This window comes from Paroedura picta, chromosome 8 (assembly GCF_049243985.1).
Source record: "Paroedura picta isolate Pp20150507F chromosome 8, Ppicta_v3.0, whole genome shotgun sequence".
NCBI classification, from domain to species: domain Eukaryota; kingdom Metazoa; phylum Chordata; class Lepidosauria; order Squamata; family Gekkonidae; genus Paroedura; species Paroedura picta.
The window spans coordinates 70,378,192-70,401,233 of record NC_135376.1 but is presented as its reverse complement, the minus strand read 5'-3'; the positions used below and the strand labels follow the sequence as shown (position 1 = coordinate 70,401,233).

The 23,042-nt window shown below is 41.5% G+C and overlaps 1 protein-coding gene across 6 annotated transcripts in view; it reads left to right on the top strand.

Moving 5' to 3' along the window:
• Positions 1 to 21,845, top strand: part of TBC1D12 (TBC1 domain family member 12) — a 49,682-nt gene extending 27,837 nt beyond the window's left edge. For all 6 annotated transcript variants that reach the window (XM_077350307.1, XM_077350308.1, XM_077350305.1 and 3 more), the window contains 11 exons: positions 5,341 to 5,456; positions 6,476 to 6,558; positions 8,552 to 8,669; positions 10,106 to 10,212; positions 10,923 to 11,003; positions 12,475 to 12,569; positions 16,766 to 16,837; positions 17,797 to 17,925; positions 18,555 to 18,664; positions 20,092 to 20,350; positions 21,533 to 21,845. In XM_077350307.1, coding sequence (XP_077206422.1) covers positions 5,341 to 5,456; positions 6,476 to 6,558; positions 8,552 to 8,669; positions 10,106 to 10,212; positions 10,923 to 11,003; positions 12,475 to 12,569; positions 16,766 to 16,837; positions 17,797 to 17,925; positions 18,555 to 18,664; positions 20,092 to 20,350; positions 21,533 to 21,601 — 1,239 coding nt within the window. In that variant the 3' untranslated portion in view covers positions 21,602 to 21,845. The remainder of the gene's footprint in view (positions 1 to 5,340; positions 5,457 to 6,475; positions 6,559 to 8,551; positions 8,670 to 10,105; positions 10,213 to 10,922; positions 11,004 to 12,474; positions 12,570 to 16,765; positions 16,838 to 17,796; positions 17,926 to 18,554; positions 18,665 to 20,091; positions 20,351 to 21,532) is intronic.
• The last annotated feature ends 1,197 nt before the right edge of the window (positions 21,846 to 23,042 follow it).

Here is a 23,042-nt window from a genome sequence, read left to right as displayed (position 1 = left end):
TTAAACTGGAGTTTGACCCAGTAGATATCTAAAATTAGGAAAAGAGGCTGGCAACCTTCAAGATCTATTTTACACATGTTGGGAAGTTGTAGCCTGATCTCAATAGCAATGCTGCTAGAATCTGATGCTTTAATGCTAAGTCTTGCATCCTGATGGTAGCTGCTAATTCAATTCCCAAGGACTAAAAAACCCTTCTCAGATATTTCTCTCAGTGGATACTGAGCCTGGGAGGGACCCATATCCTCATTTGTATCATGGTTTCCTTGTTTTTCCAGTCCTTTCTATACTTTATTAAAATTGTAATCTAAACAGTTACATTATTTATCATTTACATTTTTTCTTAAACCTACTCAGGATATCATAAACATTTGTTTAAAAAAATAGCATAACTTGCAGTAAAAACTACTATTTTGTCATCAAGTCACAGCTGACTTATGATGATCTGTAATGTTTTCAGGACAAGAGACATTCAGAGGTGGTTTGCCATTGGCTGCCTTTCTCTCCTCTATGTCAGGACCCTGGTATTCCTTGGAGGTCTTGTTTCTGAATACAAGCCAGGGTTGATTCTGCTGAGCTTCTGAGATCCAGAACAGGGAGATCTTCTCTGTCTGGGAAGTTCCACAGTGTTGGTTGCAATATCTTTGTGGGCAAAGTATGAGGGTCTCAGGCCATTAAGTGCTTTAAAGGTTAACATCAACACCTTGAATTGGATTCCACAATTAATTGGTAGCCAGTGCAACTGCTGCAGAATTGGAGCAACATTAGCTGACCATGCTATTCCAGTCAGCAACCTGACAGCAGCATTCTGGACCACCTGCCATTTCCAAAGCATTTTCAGAGATAGCCCTATGTAGAGTGAATTGCAATATTTCAGTTGAGAGGTGACTGTTCCATGGATCAATGTGGCAAGGTCTGACCAGGACAAATAAAGAGCCCGCAGATGGAAAAAATGCTTACCATGCTACAATGGACGCTTGTTTATTCAGTGGTAGCACAGAATCCAACCACCTCTTAAGGCTCTTTAGAGAGTCTAAAGCTGTGACCTGGACATAATCGAGTCTTGGGAGTGACCCTCCAGCTAGCATTTCAGTCTTTCCCAGCCACATGACTCTCTGTCTTGGATGGATTCAACTTCAGCCAGCTCCCCCTTATCCATTGGACTACTGCATCCAGGAACTAATTGTGTATATGCAAGGAAATATTTTTAATTAATATGCTCATTTTAAAAGTCATTCTGTTGAATGGAGCTTCTGTCTGAAATCTAGAAGACTTATTACCAGAGTTAAGCATGACTTTATTCCCTGTCATACTCAGGTTGCCTTTGCCTTTTGCAACAGCCATTCTGTGGTTGTGCTCACCACTCTTGGTCAGAAATTCCAGTGGTGTCTGCAGTCAAGACCCCTGACTTCAGTTGTTATACAGTTTAGCTGGACATTATGCTACATAGGCAGAGGATTCAAATAAATTTTATGTTCCAGTCACATGTACACAAAGTAAACAATGAGTATTAGTGTTCAGAGTTTTGCATGTCTTCCTTGCCCTTTATGCATTCCATTACTGACAGAGCGAAAGGATTTCCAAAACAGGGCTCTTTTGATTTTCTATCTTGTAGATGGCAAACTATTGTTAAAATTACAGTGTTTAAGGCAAAGACACCCAGGCAAGCCAGCCTGAAAAACCTATTCAGTATTGCTGTAGTGAAAGCCGTAACTAATCATGGAAGGCACAGAGAATTTCTTGGCCTCATAATTTAAAAGAGGAATGCTAAAGTTTTCCTCTAGTCCCTTGTGGCTGTGCATGTGATCTTGTAAATATAGTGGGCACTCACATGTGGAATATCCTAAATTAAAGAGGGCTAAAGAGAACTGTACTGGTGATGAGGTGAGGTTTCACCACTGCATGTTAACTTAAACAAGATTTAATTAAGCAGAATGTAGATTACCTTGGTAAAGATTTCCCCCCCCCTTCCCCAACACTACACAATTCTAGTTATACACAATACTAGAATTTGGCAAGCCCTTTTCAACCTTTTGACTATGGAGGAGCCCCTGAAATAAATGTTCAGGCTTTGAGGACCCCCGGAAGTGATATTAACTGCTCCAGCTTCCTGCCATGCCCCTGGAAGTGGCGGCATCACCATCTGCACCCTTTGCCTTCCTTTTGCTCCCTCACTCCACCTTTACTATTACTACAGCGGCTCTGCCTCATGTACACCAGAAAGGTCAGGAGCTGAGAAGACAGCCCAGACTTCCCATAACACACCGCAAGTGACTCCTTCCATTTGAATTTTACTCCCATGGCCTACCCACTGAGCCCTCCAAGCAGAGGTGGCCAGTTGCCTAGCTTGTGGCCAAGTCTATTCAAGCAGGAGGAGACAGGCTGTGGACCCATTCTGGAGCCCTGTGGACCCCCAGGGATCTATGGACCCCTGGTTAGGAATCCCTGATCTAGAGCTTATGTTCACTAGCAACTTGGGTTCTTATCCCCCGATCTGTGAATGAAAATTAATTCATTGGGTTGTATCCCAACTAAATTTTTCATTGATAGCAAGCACAGTCAATGAACTGGCAAAAATTTAAGAAAAGTCTCCCTTTGTGGAAAATTTAGCTGGGGATCCAGTTCCTTACTTCTGAAAGTAATTCTTTGGATATCTTTTTCCCTATCCAGCTAAATTTTAAAGCATGAAATGCTCATCTTTTACTTAGTGTTTCCACGCCTGGTGTCCTCCTCCTTTTTCAGTGGCTCTGTCATACAGAGTCACCTGCTTTGCACATTCTGGATTGCCTTTGAAGCATGCCTCCCTTGCCTTGATGGAGTACAGTTAACAGTTTTGTACAGCATCAAAAACTTTGGGTGACCTTTGATACCCCATCAATGAAGGCGCAGGTCACGAAATAGAGCTTGTCAGGTATTTTATCATCTGCGTCAGATGAAGCTACTAGCACCCGCCCTGGGAGACATAGCCACAGGGATGTAGATTGGATTACTGTAACTCACACTATGCAAGGTTACTCCTGGCCCTGATCTGGAGATTACAGTTGTTGAAAAATGCAGGGCCAGAGGTCCTCATGGGGGGACCCCATGGAGGACTCAAATTTGACCTGCCTTCCAGTAGCTACATTGGTTATTGGTAGAATTCTGGATCAGGTTCAGGGTTTTGATACTTACCTTTAAAACCCTATGCACTCTGGGCCCTGCATATCTGAATAACTGTTTCTCCCAGTATGTTCCTCAGAAAGCATTGCACTCTACCAACACCAATTTGTTGGCTATCCCTGGCCCCAAAGACATTTGCTTGGCCTCCCAGCCTGGTGGAATGAGTTTCCGGCTGAGATCCGGGCCCTGACGGAGCGGTCAAAGTTCTGCAGGCCCTGTAAACAGCACTTTTCTGCCAGGCCTATGATGGAGACCAGGGTTGTTTGAAGCTACGCAGGCCTCTCTTCTCCTTAGCTCCCCCTATATAATTTTATTTATACCTTCTTCAGTCTGGGTAGCCGGGGGAGGGATGTGTGTGTTTTAATTGCGCTTTATTATTTATTAGTACTAGCAGAAAAGTCCATTGTATCCCTGAATACAATGGGCTCTAGGCCACCACTCCCTGCCCCAGGCAGGCCAACAAAGGCCTGGAGAGGCCTCAGCAGGCCTTTTGGGGACAGGAGGGGGAAGTGCTGGCAGGTAGTCTGCTCCTCCTGCTGTCCCGGCAGCTCTACCAAGGCCTGGCAAGGCCACAGCTGAAGCTGCTTGGGGCAGCGGGAGTACCAATATGGGTTCACCACCACCACTGGCCCACAGTTCCAGGCCCGCTGCCCTCCCTCCAAGCTCCTGCTTACCAGGCTGGAACTTCTTCCAAATGGAAGAAGTTGGAGGGGGATGCAAGCAGAGGCAGGATATTCATCCTGGTTGGCTGTTCTTTGGAAGGACAGCCAATCAGGAATGGGACAGCTGGGACAGCCGAGTCCCAGTCTCCCCCAGCACCCTTTTATTAATGGTTACAGATTATTCTTGCATATGTGGTTTTATTGTTGTGAGTCACTGAGCCCATTGTGGAGAGGGATGTATTGAAATTTATGCTGATGATAATAACTAATTTAGAATTGCAGTGCAATTTTTGTAATGCTCCACTATAGAAAATTCCATTCAGACACATTCTACAGAACTGAATTTCCCTAGTTTCAGTAGAATCATTTCAAAGTTATTTGGTTAGAATGTTATGTGTACCTGTGGTATATAATTTAGCTCTCTAAGTATTGGTTACTTGGAAAAAATCTTCAATGCAGTTTCTGTCAATGGAATTAACCTCCTCCAAGATAACGGAAGACAGTAAGGACTTGTCTTTCTCTTCTGTTGTTGGGATGTCTATAAATAGAAGCAGTTTTCAGAGCCCTCCTCTAAAGTAACAGCCACCCCATAGTGGGTTCAGGCCAAGGAATGCTGCAGCTCCTATATCACTGTCATTGCAGGTAATGCCTTACATTTACCTAGCTAATTAAAACTGGTGGGGTGCCACAATGGTTTCTGTTCACAGATGCATTGAATGAAGCGCTCTTTTGTGTTTTAGGACCAACACCTAGCATACTTTGCTTGTGAGGCCATCAGCTTGCTGCACCTTCTTCTGAGTCCGTAAACTCTAGCAGGTCCAAAGCAGCTCTTAATCTGTACTAAAAATTAAAAGATGGCATCACATTTTGATTGTACTATGAGATACCCAACCCTATTATGCAATACATTTTCAGTAAACAGGATAAAATATTCCCTGATGGTTTATGTGCAGTTAATTTAAAGTGACGGGAAAGTTCAAGAAGGAGCAGAGCTGTTTTTAATGTGAAAACTGATGTGTTTACTTGGTGCTCCTGAGTGTATAGTATCTATTTTCTTTTAAACTGATTTTTGTTCAGTGTTTGGAGCTCCTGATTAATGTTCAACTTCATTTTTGTTCCATTTAGCTTTGTGTACTGATGAGAGAAAAACACATTGCTTATAAGGTCTTTATTTTTCTGTGATAAGGTTGCTGCATTCATATGTGAATTGTTCATATCTGAATTAGACACAAGATGCTCAGATATTACAGTGCTTTTGGCAATTAAGATTCAGAAGTCAGAATCTCATTCAGTAGATAACATGCGTTTTCCCATGTGTTTCCTGAATTTTTACCTTTTTATTTCCTGCCCACTCTAAATAACCCAAGGTTCATTTGGCCACAAGTGCATATATGCTCACATACACACATATCAAATGTAACACCTCTCACTCCTCAGTCTCCAACTACTACTGCATGGTTTCTAGCTGTTATTAGAACTAGACAGAGTGCTATAAGCTAGTCAATCTTTTTTTTTTTTTTAGGAATATGAAGCAAGAACAGGAAAAGTGTCTAAACCTATGCCCCAAGCAACAAGACGAAGGCACTTTGAATTTGAGCCACTTTCAACTACTGCCCTTATTTTGGAGGATCGGCCATCGTAAGTAAATGTGAATTCTTCTAATAAAGCATTTTGTGTAGAAACAAATGATAGGATATGCTTAGATGCTTAGCAAACTAGTGCTTGCTTTTCAGCAAGCAGAGGACACAGTCCACTTCCCACTGAGGTTAACTGTATATCTTTATTAGTCACATTGCTCATCTATATACGTAAAAGAGGGTATAAGTGGATACCTGAGGGCAAACTCATGTAAACCTTTAAAAGGACTTAACTTTTCTTCCTTTTCCCTAGCTGAGAGAAGATAGTAATACAGAGGGCATAACTTTTGTAAACGTATCATAATAGAAGTTTGTCATTTCCTTGATGCTTTATTTTAGTAGTGATTTGGAGCAGAGTTACAATATTGAAGTCACATTTTGATTATCATACTTGAAAGCAAACCTCAAAAATGACATTCTTTGGGGGGAGGCTGTTGGTTAAACAGTTTTTAAAAGCTGATAATTGGCTGCTGGTAAGCATACCTTTTGCTGTGTAATACAGGTTAATACATTATCTTTTATTTAGTTAGTTTAATTTATAGATGGCACCCTCCCTGCAAAAGTGTGCTCAGGGCAGTTAACATAAAACTGTATAATACAAAATTTAAAACCATTAAATTATAAATCATAAAATAATGCATAAGCCCAGTAGTAGTTAAAAATATAGACTGGGAGCAGAGGCTCCAGTCATCAAATTTTACCTGATTACTCATGAAGGGGAAGCAGAGAGGAGAGGAGGGAGGCCCAGTATGATGTTTCCTTTGCTCATTCTGGCCTCAACTGTATGCCTGGCAGAAGAATGCCATCTTGCAAGTCCTTCAGAATGTTGATAGTTCCAGAAGGCCCCAATCTCTATTTGTAGCTTTGGTTAGGCATGAATTCTCCCTCACCCATGCATGAAGGCTTCAGCAAAGAAGAACTGTTGAACCAGCAATGGCACAAATGCTGCTGTTATGTGTGGGAAACTAAATCTTGAATTTCTTTCAGCCACCCCTATATTTACTTAAAATTTGTTTTCAGGAATCTACCTGCCAAATCTGTAGAAGAGGCTTTACGCCACAGACAAGAATATGATGAAATGGTAGCAGAAGCAAAAAAAAGAGGTAAGGTTGGTGTATAACGGCTTTATTGGTCCGTACAGTAGCATAAGGGTCATCATGTTAAACACACCTTGGGATAATAGAACAAAGTGAGTGCAGTAGCACCTTTAAGACCAGGAAGTGTGCTTGCACACAAAAGCTCATACCTTGAATAAAACTTGGCTCGTCTTAAAGGTGCGGCTGCACTCAAACTTAGTTCTGCTGCTTCAGACCAACACAGCTACCCACCTGAATCTACCAACATGTTGGGATAGATCAAGATGGGTAGCTGTGTTAGTCTGTCTGTAGTAGTAGAAAAGAACAAGGGTCCAGTAGCACCTTAAAGACTAACACAATTTGTGGCAAAGTATGAGCTTCTGTGAATCAGTCCTCACTTCATGTTCAGAGAAGATCCTGGGTTGAACATGTAGGAGCAGTACAATTCAAACTCTAAAGTTTGGTTTCACCTTCCTTTAAAAGTATTGTTGCTTCTGCACTTTTGCACAGTCCACTGTAGGAGCCCAACAGGTAAATGAGGAACTAGAAACACTAATTTTCAGGCTTTCTTCATACACTGCTTTGAATTTGCTACTCAATAATTATATATACACATATTTCTAAACACTTGCACTTTCTGCTGACAGAAGAAACGGAAGCGGTGACTTGCTACTAACATATTTTGCAAGAGGAAGCTGCAATTAACATATGTGAGGCTCATTCATAGATGGTACTTTCTGAATTTATTTTTTGCCATCTTTCTCCCTGCTGGGGACCAAAGCAGCTTCCATTGTTCTTCTTCCCTCCATTTTTATCCTCACATTAACCCTGTGTTAGGTTCTGAAACTTTAGAAAGAGATCTCCACCTAGCCATTCATTGCTGTTGGTGGACAGCCGGCAATCTGGGGATCCCCCTTGGAGGCAGCTGCAGGGGCTATAGGGCTTGGAGTTGTTTCGGCCGGGGGGTGTTTTTAATGGATTTATTATTGATGTTTTATGTGGGGTTTTCTCTGTAACCCACCATGAGACAGCTTGCCAGGTGTGTATATATATATATATATACTTGGTGTCCGCATTCAGTCAGTAGTGGTTTCACAAGTGGGACAGTCCACCAGTCATGCTTTGTAGCATTTGAGGAATATGAGACCTTGGTTTCTGCCCCCCCAGATGAACAACAGAGGAAGAGGTTTATTAAGCCTTTGAACTGTCATGCATGATATTAGGCTTAGGAAGTTGCAGTTTGTCCTTGCCTGTTCATCCACCAGTACTATACAGAAATTCTGCCTCAGTGTGAAGTCACAAGCCCAGACCTTATTATACACCCCACCCCAATCTATGGCTGTTGTTACTGGTGAAGCTAAGAACATGGAGTAGATGTACAAATGTAGCATCTCCTTTTTAAAAAGCATACATGAAATCCTTGCTGTATCTGTCATTCTCATCAGAATGAGAAATTTAAATTTGTGGCTACTTCGAAGCAGAGCCACTGTTTAATTAGAATCAGCTGTAATTAAAGGAGTTCCTGAGCTATTATTGAGTTCTGAGACTTTGATCAAACCATCACTTGGCTTGTCATAATTCATAAGTCATCTAGTATGAACATTTTCTATAACAGTTTATCTGGAGGCTGTTTTAAAATGATTGTTCTACCAAATTAGGCTGGTGTACACCCTCTCACGAAACTTTAAAAAACCTTCTTACTTCATTAGAATGTTGAAGAAATTGATAACAGACATTACAAAGCAAACTGTATAAAATTCCAGATTAAAGTGGTATGCTTACCAGTTTATTTTTGAATAGTTGCTGGAGAGTTATTTGTTAGCAGAGCAAGTACAGCCAATTTTTTCCTGCTTATATATTCCAACATGGAAACCAGCATATATGTAGAGAGCATATCAATATAAAGGTGAAGTATTAAGAACATTTGTAAATTATTCATATTTCAGGGACCCCAATGAATAAATTAGCTTTCGAATTCATTCTCTTAGTGCAAACTTTTCCGATCTTTTTGGTTGAGCAGAAATTAAGGATGCCCACAGGCGGAAGAAAATAATGAAAGAACGCTTCAAGCAAGAGGAGAATATTGCTAGTGCGATGGTGATCTGGATCAATGAAATACTGCCTAACTGGGAGAGCATGTAAGTAATTTCACACTTAGTAACAGAAGATTGATACAGATTTCTGGATCCCTCTTAAGAATTCCGGCATTTGCTGACAATCCGCAACCGATTCTTTGGGCTGATGCAGGTTTAGAGTTGCTTCTTGGTCTGGCATTCACTAATATGGCTGAAGCAGTCTGTGTGGGGGGTGGAAAGTGCCATCAGGTCACAGCCCGTGTATGGTAAGTGCATAGCTACCCTGGACTTCCTTGGTGGTCTCCCATCCAAATACCAACCAGGGCTAATTCTGCTTTGCTTCTGAGATTTAACAATATCAGACAATATTGGGCCATCCTAGTCAGGACCCAAAGATACTGGAGCAAGGCATTATTGTCATTAGCCGCTTCTCAGAAAATTATGCGGTGAATGTTCAATGGTGCTCAAAGAGGCTGTGGGCAAAAACCCCTGCTTTGCTGAGGAAGCATTGCTGCCTGTCCCACAAAGTCATCTTACTTCCACAAAAGAAGAGTTGGGTTTTATATGCTGCTTTCCTCTACCAGAAAGAGTCTCAAAGTAGCTTACAATCACCTTCCCTTTCCTCTCCCCACAACAAACATGCTGTGAAGTGGGTGAGGCTGAGAGAGCCCTGATATCACTGCTCGGTCAGAACAGCTTTATCAGTGCTGTGGCGAGCCCAAGGTCACCCAGCTGGCTGCATGTGGAGGAAATTCAAATCCGGCTCACCAGATTAGAAGTCAGAGCTCCTAACCACTACACCAAGCTGGCTCTCAAGGTGTGATATGGAAACACAGTTCTTCGAAAATGCCTGAGTTGAAGGAAAGACCTTGGAAGGAAAGATCTTGGAACATCCCATAAGATCAGAGGAAGAACATAGACCAGAAGGGTGTGATTAAGGTGTGTGCAATTTGAAGTAGAGTTATCTTGGAGACAGTGGACTTAGAAAGGTATAACTCTCTTTAGGACTGTATTTCTGATATTCGTCAAGTTAGGATAACACTTGCTATTATTGATGCTCAGCTGACATGCTTGAAGGGGGGCTGGGCTTGTGAGCATAATCACAGAAGTTAGGGAAATCTGCATATAAGCAACAGCTGGAGGATGAATGGGGAAAGGGTGATCAGCATACAATAAGGCAAGCCAATTCAAACATCAAGAAGCTACAAGCTGCAGTGATGCCTTAGGGGTATGTCATACATAACAACAATATATTTTTATAGCCTGCCCTTCCCAGTTCTGGGTGTCCACTCTTTTACTTCTGGGGAGTGCTTGAAGCTTCCATTCAACTCAGTCCTGGCATGGGTCACATTTAGGTCCCTTTTGTACGAACTGGCACTCTTGTGGGTAGAATATCCATAGCAGTCCTATTTCCCATGACGACAGCAGTGCTTTTGCAGGAGATGAGCACTGAGCGTTGGCTTTATAAGCAAGAAAAAAAATGCTTTCTCTCTCTTTAGGCGTTCCACAAGAAGAGTTCGGGAATTGTGGTGGCAAGGGTTACCTCCAAGCGTACGTGGGAAGGTTTGGAGTCTTGCTGTAGGAAATGAACTGAATATCACTCCTGGTATGTGAAAAAGCATGGAGACCTACTCAGAGAAGTGGTGGTCTGTAACTGAATATTTGATACAAGCCTGGTTTCTGTGAAGCTAGGAGAATTTGCTTCTCTTGGCGAGGCACAGACTTCCTTTCGGCTGAGAGAAAATCATACTGCAACACCAGTATAATATTTTTGCTTTCCTTCTTGGAGAAGATGTGCTCTCCAGTACCAGTTTCAAAACAGAACAATAAAAATAAAAATCCTTCTCCCACTATCTCCAGAAATGTATATCAAAAATCTAAAACTGGTTATTTGTGTGTGGATGGATATGCACACAACCTATAACTGTAAATATCAGAGGCTGCTAGCTGAAGATTCTGTTTGAGGATACTGCTGACTTTAAAACACCACTTTTTAATGAAGCAAATACTTACTAGTAAAGCCAAGTACGTTCTGGATTCCAGTTCTCAGCAAAAATCACTAATGTTGCTTTAACTGCTTTAGCATGTGTGTTTTAGCAGGTTGTAGGGCATAGATTGGAGTCACTTAATTTTAGTGACTGTCCCCAAAATAGTAGCTTGAAGTCTACAGCAGATGTGAATCTCCTCATTTTTAAATGTCTTGATGTGAAAAGCATACTGCTCACTCTAGGCTGAACACAGTTATGCATTTCTACTTCAATAAATTTATGCTAAAATTGACTTTGAGTTTTATTTTGCTATATATATGTTTTGCAGAACTCTATGAAATCTTCTTATCCAGAGCCAAGGAGCGATGGAAAAGTTTTGGGGAGACAGGTGCCGAGAATGACACAGAAGGTGAGTTAGAAGTCTAGTTGCAATTTGTAACATATTTTGCTTTGTGTATATTATACTGACAAGATTCTAAGAGCTTACAACCTCCTAGTCTGTACTAGAAGGTGAAGGATGTTAACTTTTAGAATGCAAACATGTAGGGGAGAAGAATACGGGTTAAACTTTTCTCCCTTTCAAGCTCATATAGAAGAAGAGCCAGTTACTATATGCCACTTTTCTCTACCAGGAGTCTCAAAGCGGCTTACATTCGCCTTCCCTTTCCTCTCCCCACAACAGACACCCTGTGAGGTGGGTGAGGCTGAGAGAGCCCTGCTATCACTGCTCAGTCAGAACAGCTTGATCAGTGCTGTGGCGAGACCAAGGTCACTACACCAAGTATTGTTATTGGGGCATTTTACATGGTGGAGTGTCAAATGGCATGTGACCTTCCCCATTAAGTATGAAGTTATACTGCTCTGAGTAGGCTGTACCACATAATATTGCTGAATGCTTTCAGAGATCTACTCCTCTGTTAGTGCAGCAGATCATTAGGATAGAGCAGTCTCTTGTCCAGTGAAAACAAATGTTGTATGGCTTTGGCATTTAAAGCCCAAAGCTTACTTCTGAGACCACCTCTGCTAAGTCAGATTGTATCAGGTTTGGTTGTTCTCACTTCATCAAAAGTGTGAGCCTCTTTTCTTGTATAACAAGAGGGTGGTAAACTGGATGTACCAGTTCAACAGAAAGTCTGCTTGTTTAGTTGAGTCTTTTGAGTATTTCAGAAATTGGGGTGGGGTAGAGAGTCTGTTCTTTCCCAGCAGAACCATCTAATGCAAATGTCTTGATCTCTGGAGAGAGAAATGGCAACATTGCTGAAACGTTCTTTCTCTGCAGTAGTATCCTGAATGCTTTAATATAACTGTAGTGAAGGGGCTCTTTTGCATTATAAATTAGCCTTGTAAGAGTATGTCAAATGTTACTTTTTTGCAGATTAAAAAAAACAAAACAAAACAAACCCAGTCATATGAAGTAACGTGCTCACCTCCCTTCTCCCTCTGTGGAGGTGATCTTGCCCTCAAAGAGTTTGATGTGATGTAATGATCTGATAAAAGCCTCTTGTGGCGCAGGGTGGTAAGGCAGCCAACATGCTGTCCGAAGCTCTGCCCATGAGGCTGGGAGTTCAATCCCAGCAGCCAGCTCAAGGTTGACTCAGCCTTCCATCCTTCCGAGGTCAGTAAAATGAGTACCCAGCTTGCTGGGGGGTAAACGGTAATGACTGGGGAAGGCACTGGCAAACCACCCTGTATTGAGTCTGCCATGAAAACACTAGAGGGCGTCACCCCAAGGGTCAGACATGACTCGGTGCTTGCACAGGGGATACCTCTACCTTTACCTTTAATGATCTGATACTGTGTGTAGGATTATGACATACTTTTTAACATGCTTATGTAAACTAATATATAGAAATGTCTCTAAATCTACATGCTTTAAATAGATGCTGGAGTATCGGTGGCTGACCGGGAGGCTAGTTTGGAACTAATAAAATTGGATATATCCCGCACTTTTCCATCCCTCTATATTTTTCAGAAGGTAAAACATTTTGACTTTGCTTAGAAGTTAGTCAGTAGGTAGCTTTTCCTTTGCAGCCCATCCAATTGAATCAGTGAAAGGCTTTGTAGCTTTTTGTGTCCATTTTAGGATCTTGAAGAGGTTACTGCGTTAGAAATTAAAGAAATTATTTTTATGGTCATGAGCCAGAGAGCTGTAAGATTAGCATGGTATGGAGGGGAGGGGCATGCTGTTGTCACCACCCCAAGATACATTACGAGTACCAACTGCACTGCAGTGGATTACAGTGAAGGGAGAGACAGAGAGCAGCAGTAATGTTACTTTAGGCTAGCAAATGTCACAGATACTTGCAGATTCCCACTGCACAGGGACAAAATGAATGTCACACCATTTTCTAACTAAGCATGTGGAGCAATTTTTCCAGCTCATGTGCCTTTTCTTTGTCTTGGGTAAAAGGCGTGTGTGCGGCCATAGATGATATGGACATGTTGGGGAGGGCTCTTACTGCAGCTAGGAAAAACAGCTTTCTGAAAGCCAGTTTTAGGGTTTGTCAGATCCACTACATATGAACCAAGGTTTTAATAGTCTAAAAAGCAGGAAATAATTGGCTATCTGCCTGCCTATATTTTAATGAAAAGGGGTGAAGACATACATTTCTGCCACCTTATATACATGTGTATGTACACTTCGAACATCGTGTTGTGATTAGGTATTCTCAGTGCCCCCAGCATGGTTAGCATTTTAGAATAATAATAATAATGGTGGCCGATTCCTGTATAAAGGAGCTTAAAATGCAGTTTGTTTGTTTGTCTACCTACCTATTTATTTATTAGATTTTTATATTGCCTTCCCATACGGGGTTCAGCACAGGGAGAGACTACTGGGTGTAGGATGGAGGATAAAGAAGCTGAAAACTTATCCATGTGCTCCCCAAATAGCCATGAATTGAGCATCTTCTCCTCCTGCTGTTGATTAAATTAAAAAGCAGTCATCATTTACCGTACAATATTCAGTGAATGTTGAGTTTACCATGATTAGATTCCTAGAGCTGCACTCCAGTTGGGGCTCATAGATACAGTGAAAGAGAAAGATAATTTGAAACTTTATTATTAGTTTGTGTGTTTGGTGTTCTATTTTTAGTCTGCTGATTCCCTTCTTGGTTTGCTTGGGCCAGGTTGTGTTCCTGGCCAATTCACAAACTGAACTTAATTTTCAATTCCTGTTTTGTTTTAAGCGCCAAACATAAGTGTATAGGTTAATTTTTTTTAACTTCTAAAATAAGCCAGTCATATGAGCTAAATGACTTATTAAATTGTCAAAAGTTTAATTCACTTTCCTTGTTGTTTAACTTGTCGTTTCCTAATAAACAATAAGGGGGAAATTCCTAATTGCATATCCCAAACTAATTTTTGTAAAGAAACTGCCTATCCAGTGGAATATGTGCCTTTTTTCTTGTTTACTTTCAAGATTTATGCACTGCTTCTGTCTGGGCTCAAAGCAGCTTCCAGGATGAAATTCATAAACACTGTCCTAACATACCATGTTTATCACTTAGAACTACACCAGTGCTGCATCCAAAGTACATGCACTAACCTGCCCAAGGGCCCTATACAAGGACCACAAGCTAAAAGCATTGTCCTTTTGGTTCAGAATTGGGCCAGAGAAGGCATACAAATCAATATTTTGACCAGCAATTGCTGGCTATAATAGTATATCATGCACAGTTAGGAAAATCGATCCAGAGAAAATATGTTACACACTGCTTTTAACAGGGCAGTTCTCTGGACTGGGCACAGTCTTCAAAAAGGCAGTCTTCTGGGCACAGTCTTCAAAAATCTTATGGCAGGCAAGCAGGTTTCTTGGAATAGGGGATCTCCAAAATGGGCTTTCAGACTGATAGAAGCTGGTATCGAGAAGATCCCTCCTTCAGATACCTGGGCCCCGGTCTGCAAAGGATTTTAAAGAGTACCACAAGCTGCTTCTTCAGCTTCAGAACTGCCAGAGAAGGCTTGTGGCCAGAAGAGAAAGGGAAATCCTGCTTTGTAGGCTGTGTGCATCTAAGAGAGCCTACTGCTAGATCACATGTATTTTGAACTCAGTATTGAGTTCTTCATAACTAGCAGGCAATGTGTACAGTCTGGAGGATGTGAATTAAAACTGGTGGTCTGGTGTTTGTGAACTTTTCACAAACCACAGTTAACCATGGTTAAATGCTTCATTGACTAGCTCACACTTGCCCGTGTTTACTTGGAGCAAGCACTGTAAGAACAGGAAATATCTATTTGCCAAGTGACTACAACTGAAATGTAGCATTCTTGGATGGGAATGGTTGAGGGCCTTCAAAGACACGGTATTGACCACTTCAGCGGGGTTCAACTGACCCTTGTTGTCATGTTTAAGAGCCTAGAGGTTATACTATGCCCAGCACTACTGCTGGGGAAGCAAGTGAATGCACTCACAAAAAGAATTTCCTCCAGCTTCATCAAGCCTGGAAGATGGTCTCATGACTTGGTTGTGCTGATCTAGTCACATGGATCCATGCCATGCTAAGACTGAGACAACACTATTGTAATGCACTTTACATATGCCTTCCCTCAAAGTTAGCGTGAAGATGCTAGTGGCTACAGATTGTTGCAGCTTGGTTATTATCAGGAGGGGCAAGGATATCCCACACCATGTGCAGTCACTTCCTTGGCTGCCTGCCAGTTACTGGGTCCAGTTCAAGTTACTGGCTATCATATGCAGAGCCTTGGACCTTTATATCTGCAGGACCACCTCTCCTTCCATTCTCCATCATGGTAGCTTTGCTCATCTGTTCAAGGATTTCTGCACGTATCACCCGGCAAATGGGCAAGATGAACCCATAGACCCCCACATTGTGGAATAGCTTGTCTGAGGGGGTCACTATGGCTCCTTCACTTAGGTCATTCCATAAATTCTGTAAAACTGTTGTTCAGAAGGGCATTCCTATAATAGGGCTATACTGTAACAGAAAGTTCAGGAAGGTGGTCTATAAAAGGATAGGAGCTGTATTCTCTGTATAGAATACATTATCAGTTTACTGTGTTATTCTGATGTTGCTCCATTATTTTCTATAGATGTAATCCCATTTTTCTGCATTGCATTTGCATTCTGTATCTAATTTCTATGCTTGTTCATATTTCTGTAATCCTAGTACACTGCCTATTAGATGTCTCATATTGATTGCATTGATTTACACTATATTAATCCCTTTTGTGTTTCATTGAGAAAGGCAGACTATAAATATATTAAATGAGTGGGGGACCTTGAAGGATTGCAGGGGTCTCTCATTTCCCCCTCCTCACTGTTTTTTTCCTTTACCTGAAAGCCCCTATACCCTATTCCCTTTTCTTGCTTCCTTCTCTTTTTCCCCACCCACCAGCCAACCTACTTCTATCTGTCCCTTTGTCTTCAGCTTTCCCCTCCATTGCCTCTATCTGTGGGAACTACCTGAGTAGTGAGATGAGAAATCTGTGAGGACTTGAGGTGGGGACATCACTTTCCTCTCTGTCCTCCTCCTCACCCTATTTCCTCTTCCCTTCCTCCTGGTAGTTCCTGCATCCTCATGTTTCCCTGCTTCCTTCTCTCTTTCCACCAGTCAACCTTTTATCAGCCAAATGTCCTCAACTACATTATACCCTACCTTCTTCACAATAGGGACCCCAAACACCTTATATCATTGTCCTCTCCATTTTATCCTCATAAATGCCCTTTGAGGTTTTTTAGGGTGAGAATATGTAACAGACCCAAAATTACCCAGTAAACTTTCATAGCAGAGTCGATTTGAACCTGAGTCTCCTAGTTCTGAAACTTTAACCACTCTACCCTCCTGGCTTTTGAGGAATAGTAGCTAGTAGCCGGTTGCGGGTGAAGCATGCAAGTCTGTGAAGTTGCCTGATGGCTGCTAACAGACCTGATAGTTCTGGCTGTTCTTTCACAGGCCAAAACAGGGCTCTGCAAAGATTTTTTCCTGCAAGCTGTCTCTCCCCACCACCCCACCCCGATTTGTCCGTCCATAGCTTTAATCTCCAGATTTAAGTATCCACAGCTTTGGCCGTGCTGAGAATGAGATATACTGATAGATAAAAGTTAGTTATTCAAAAAGTGATTATTTGAGAATGTTTACTGATTTTAAAACTAGCTATTTTGTTTCTGTGGTTTGACATCAACTTTTTTGTCCTCTTTCTCTTCTCTAGGGGGGCCCATATCACGATCTTCTGCACAGTGTCCTGGGAGCATATACATGTTACAGACCTGATGTAGGATATGTAAGTATCCTCTTAATGTTGCAGTATTTGCTTTAGTACAGGAGATAGAGAACTAGCAATGCAGAGCTTCTGTAAATTGTATAGTAATATTTATAAGAATAATTACCATGGGTATTGAATCAAATGTCTCTACAAAACACCTGGGCTCTTTGACATGAATAAATAGTACAGTGAGAGATTTGTTATGATGACTGTAGTAAAGGTGGCCATCTTTGTTGCATCTCATACTGGAGGGGGAGTCTATGGCTGCAGCCTCACTGAACTTACTGCTCAGCCTGCATCAAACTTTGCTGTATCACAAGCAAGTGTGGTCCGTAGGGTGGGGATATTGCTGTGCTGCAGTTTCTAAGACTCTTACACATGCTTTATATCCTCTGCTGGGCTTCCTGGTGACTGTACACACTACAAAATAGACATGCAAATAGTCTTTGTAAAACAGGGACTTTTCCAGACTCCAGCTTTCATTTTAGCCTTCACGATGGTGTTCCTAAATTACGTGCCTTCACTCATTTATGTTCATTGTTTCAGTGAAGCAGACAGATGTGATCAGCACAAATACAATAACACTGAATGTGACAGTTCCATAGTCTTTTGTCACAGCCTGTGCATACTGAGAGCTGTAGTAGTATAGAGGTTGGTATCAAACTAGGACCTGAAAGATCCAGGTTCAAATCTCTCCTCCTCCATGAAACTCACTGAGTAATCATGGGCAAGTAACCACTCAGTCTGCCTTCCCTCACAGCTTAAGAGGACAAAATGGCGTTTGGAGGGAGGGGTGGAGATTATTTGTGTACACTTAAATGAGTCTTTTAGAAGAAGGGTGAGAGAAAAATGGAAGGATAATTTGGAGATGTAACAGCTGTCTTAATCCTGTATCAGGCGTTTACGTATTTGCCTTAATATAAAAATGAGGTTGTGCTTACTTGCTGAAGCACCCCTCCCATTCTGTTTTCTTGAAGGTCCAGGGAATGTCCTTCATTGCTGCAGTCCTCATTCTCAACTTGGAAGAGGCGGATGCTTTCATTGCCTTTGCAAACCTCCTGAACAAGCCATGCCAGCTGGCCTTCTTCCGTGTGGATCACAGCATGGTAAACGTCTGCTTTGAACTGCCGTAACATTTGTATTCTGCTTAAACTGTATTTTTGCGATTAAGCCCCTGGGTGGCAAATGGCCGGTGGAATTGCCGGTTTTCTAGCTCAGTGGCCGTGCGTTAACGTTTATCAATTCCACGGGTGCTGACATTTCCAGGTTGACAGGAGCAATGATAAATGCTTTATTGGCACTGTTTACTCCTCTCTGGTTGTGGTACTCTTGACAATTACTGTTTCTTCAAATGCAGTATGCCTTTTTGAAAACATTGGGCTAGTTTCCATCCTGCAGTCTTTTTAAATGAAAGCTAAAGAGAGGAAGGAGGCACTAAACTGTTTGTGATCTGGATTGTTAATCACTTCTGCAGCAATCTGTTTATCTGGGGTAGGGGGTGAGTACTGCATGAAGGAATGTTGGTTAAATCTGAGCTAAAGCACATTGCTCAAGAACTGAAGATGCTTCAGTGGCAGCAGTTTCACTACTAAATGCTGTGTCTTACTCCCTTTAATCCACCCATTCATGATCTGCTGACTGGTTTATAGTTTCTGAGGGCGGCAGCCTTGTTGGCACATCATTTCTTTTTCCCCTGCATGGAAAATACTCTTAGGCTTTTCTGTTTTGTTCACAGATGCTGAAGTACTTTGCAGCATTTGAAGTGTTTTTTGAGGAAAACCTCCCCAAATTGTTTCATCATTTTAAAACCTACAATCTTACTCCAGACATATACTTAATAGATTGGTAAGTTAAAGACTGGCTAAATATACAGTTTTATTCAGGTGGGCGTTTGTCTGAAGCAGCAGGACGCAGTTTGAATCCAGTGGTACCGTTAAGTCCAACAAAGTTTTGTTCATGCTGTATGTTTTCTGAAGTACCCGAAAAAGTGCATGTGCCCACGAAAGCTTGTATCTTGAATAAAACCTTGTTGGCCTTAAAGCTGCCACTGGACACAAACTTTGTTCTACTAAATTTTGTGTTATGATTTCATCTTGCTAAATTTAGGAATTGGCCCCTGATGTTGCTAAGATCTCTATGCACTGCCTAGATTTGCTTCTCTCTGTGCACAGTTGAATTTTTTATTTATTTATTATATTTATATACCGCCCTCCCCGGGGGCTCAGGGGATATGAGTGCCATTGGAAAAATAAAAATCTACTTGTGATTGTCAACATAAAAACCGTAACTACTGTAAAATGTGACTAGAAAAGGATGTTGGGGGTGACGAGGTTAGCTTTTTGTTATTATTTGGTATTAGAACAGTATTAAATTAAGAACCTCTTGTGGCGTAGAGTGGTAAGGCAGCAGACATGCAGCCTGAAAGCTTTGCCCATGAGGCTGGGAGTTCAATCCCAGCAGCCGGCTCAAGGTTGACTCAGCCTTCCATCCTTCCGAGGTCGGTAAAATGAGTACCCAGCTTGCTGGGGGGTAAACGGTAATGACTGGGGAAGGCACTGGCAAACCACCCCGTATTGAGTCTGCCATGAAAACGCTAGAGGGCGTCACCCCAAGGGTCAGACATGACTCGGTGCTTGCACAGGGGATACTTTTACCTTACAGTGTTAAATTAACCAAGTGGTACCTTTAAGACCCACAAAGTTTTATTCCAGATACATATACTTTTGTGTATAAGCACACTTCTTCAGATATGAAGCATTAAATATACAGTATTTGATGTTAGGTATTACATGTTTGAATGGAAAAGCAGCAGTTCTGTGACAGAAAATGAGGGGAACTATATTAGCTTGTTCTCCCTCAGGTATCCCCAATAGGCTGTCTTCTGTATGAACTGCAGAAATTGAAACTTGTCTGAGTTCTGTGCATGAAAGCATGACTTCTCAGCCTCTTCCCTCTAGCTGCAGCTCAAAATGCCCTCTGAAATGCTGCTCTTGGGAGACAAGGGACCCTTAGGAACAGCACGAGGGGAAGGGCTGCAGCAGATGGAATATCAGTGAAAATCCCCCCTTTTCACAAGATCCAACCCCAGAGGAGTTGTTTTGCATCCGATAGATTAAAAAGCAAGATAATCTGTCAGTGCTAATTTCGAAGACCCAAAGTATTACTTTCACACTTGTAGATAATAGAGAAACCCAGACCACTACTTAAGCAGCAAAAGTTGCAGGCGTGTCCTTTGTCCCCCTGTGCCTGATGCTTATAATTTCAAAATTCAGGATCTTCACCCTGTACAGCAAGTCACTACCCCTTGATCTGGCCTGTCGTGTCTGGGATGTCTTTTGTAGAGATGGAGAAGAATTTTTGTTCAGAACTGGATTAGGAATTCTTAGATTATATGAAGATATCCTCCTACAGATGGACTTCATTCATATAGCACAGTTTCTAACAAAGCTACCGGAAGACATCACATCGGAGAAGCTCTTCACTTGTATTGCATCTATTCAGATGCAGAATAGTAACAAAAAATGGGCTCAGGTGAGTGGTATCATTGTGTGACCGAATACATGATGATAATTGAAAGGGATCTTGAAAATACCTTTGTGTAGTAGAGAGTCTGCTGCATGTTACAGCAGTGGTGCATTTTGGTTCCTTGCTAGGCCTTTCTAGGTGACCTGTACTCAAATGCACATCTTCTGATCTTGAAAATTAAAAGTATGGCATCTGAACAAGAGTGGCTGGTTGCTGAAGGGTTCTGGCCAGTAGGACTCATCACTCATATTTCTTTACAAAGTGTGATGCCAACATGTACGATTCAGAGTTGGCGTCATAGTCCCTCTGTGTACTGCATTGATCAGACTGCACCTGGAGTTCTGTGTGCAGTTCTGGAGGCCTGACTTCCGAAAGGATGTGGACAAAACTGAGAGGGTGCAGAGGAGAGCAACAGGGATGATTTGGAGACCAAGCCCTGTGAGGAAAGGCTGAGCGACTCGGAAGTGTTCAGCGTGGGGAAGAGGAGGTTGAGAGGGGACATGAATACTCTCATTAAGTATTTGAAAGGTCACTTGGAGGAGGCTAGGGAATGATTCCCATCAGCAGCAGAGAATAGGGCCCCCCAGTAATGGGTTTAAGCTACATGTAGACCAGCTAGACACCAGGAAAACATTTCTCAGTCAGAGTAATTCAGCAGTGGAATTGGCTGCCTAAGGAGGTACTTGCAATCTTCAAGCAGTGGTCAGACAGATACTTCTCCTAGTTATTTAGGCTGATCCTGCATCAGAACTCCCATTTCTTCACCCACCACCCCCACCCACACTGTTTCAAGAGGAAGGGTATGTTATGGTAAGAATCTTACGAGGTCATTGGAATGACGTTGGAGTTCCTCTGCTCCTAAGGAAATCCGTCCATTAGTGCAGGCAGTATATATAAATCTCAGCTGTTAATAATTTTTAATAGTAAAATGTGGTCAAATCCAGAGTGAGGAAAGTTTTAATGTGTTTAGTGAATCAGGTTGATGCCTGTAGGGTGCTCTATGCAGTGTCTGTTGTACTAGGATCCATCTGCAGACTGAGACTACTTGCACTTTGTTTGGCTGCATTTGTAATTGTAGATGAGGAGGCAGCTGGTGGGAAGGTGTACACTGTATAGAAACTATGGCAATTGGTACTTATATATGTTAATCAGTGTGCTTTATTTAACCTTTAAACATTGTTTTTGCAGGTGTTTGCATCATTAATGAAGGATAGCAAAGAAGGAGACAAAAATCATAGTCCAGCACTAAAAAGTTAACTTCAAGGTTAATGGTAAAGTAGAAAACCACTCGGATTGTTAAAGGATTCTAAACATTTTCCCAATGAAAACCACTAAGGAGAAACTGCTTGGGAGACTCAAGGAAGAGACAGTATTTGACTGAATGCAGTGGTGGAATTGGATGAAATCTTCGCCCTGTTGCCAGTATTAATGAGCTTTTTGTGGAAAGATAGCTTTTCACAAGAAGCAAGTAATAAAAAAAACTTGTGAAACTGAAAAAAAATGGCTAATGCATATTTAATATTTAAAGTTTAATGCAATAAAATTTGTAATAACTTTTGTTGGTACTTAAAGTTTTGAGGGATACCTTTTTATGATTACCACAAAGGCACTTTTGAGAGGAAGGCAGGTGTTAAAGTTAGGCCCAAAAAACTGCTACCTGAACCAAATGTTTTGGTGCAAATACCTCCAAAATTAACCAGTGAAATTCTTAGGACCAAACAAGTTAGTCTTTTGGCATATGTGCTTGCCATGTAATAGGAGGCTTTAGATATGTCTTGCCAGGTCCTCTGAAATCTCAGCTTCATTCTTCAGTTAAGTGAATGTATGCAAGTTGGAACTGAGGAATTTTCACCCAGTGTCCCTTCAGTCATTGGTAGGTGTTTTGGCAGTGGTCAAACTGGCTGCTTGGCTGGTATGCTTGTTTGAGCAACCAGTTGGGTTCTTCTAGAGTTTTGGTGGCTGAAATACTGGGTGGGCAGCTTGCTTACAGGAAAATCAGATGGCTATTCCATGGAAATCAGATGATTTTTGTTGTTGTTGACTAATCAAAGTGACTTATACTTGATGATAAACACTAGTATAATTAATAAGCTAGTGATGTCCTTTTGCACATTTTAAGGAATGTTAATGTTGAAACTTTGAATCCCTGTATATTAACTTTTTTTCACTTAAAGATGCAGAATTGAGTAGTTTGGAACTCCAGCGTGTACAATAATGAAAATCCCAAATGCATTCTGTCGGCTCAATATTTTCTCAGTTAACATCAGCGTGATACTGTAAAAGCAACCCAAGGAAGTTCTTCAACTTCTTTCACACTCCTGAATGAATTTTAAAATGGCTTTTGAACTGGAGGACTGGGTGGGTGGGTGGGTGGGGGTGGAGAGGGAGGATACCTCTTAATACTCTGAGCAGCTAATGCTTGGTCTTTCTAAATCCATTTTGATAGTATTAATGTAAATAAAATTGCATTATGACTTTTTTGTACCTGGTCCCTGTATGTGGAAATGAAGTCAAATTTATCATTGCATTTAAAAAAAGAGTGAGACTACTTCAGTTGTCAAGTGTTAAAAAGTTGCAGAACCTGTTTTTTTTTAAAAATTGAGTTATGATATGTTGTAATATTTATGTTGCTATCAAATTTAAAACTACATTTAAATACTACTTACAACATACAGTTTGAAGTTAAAATGTCTGATTT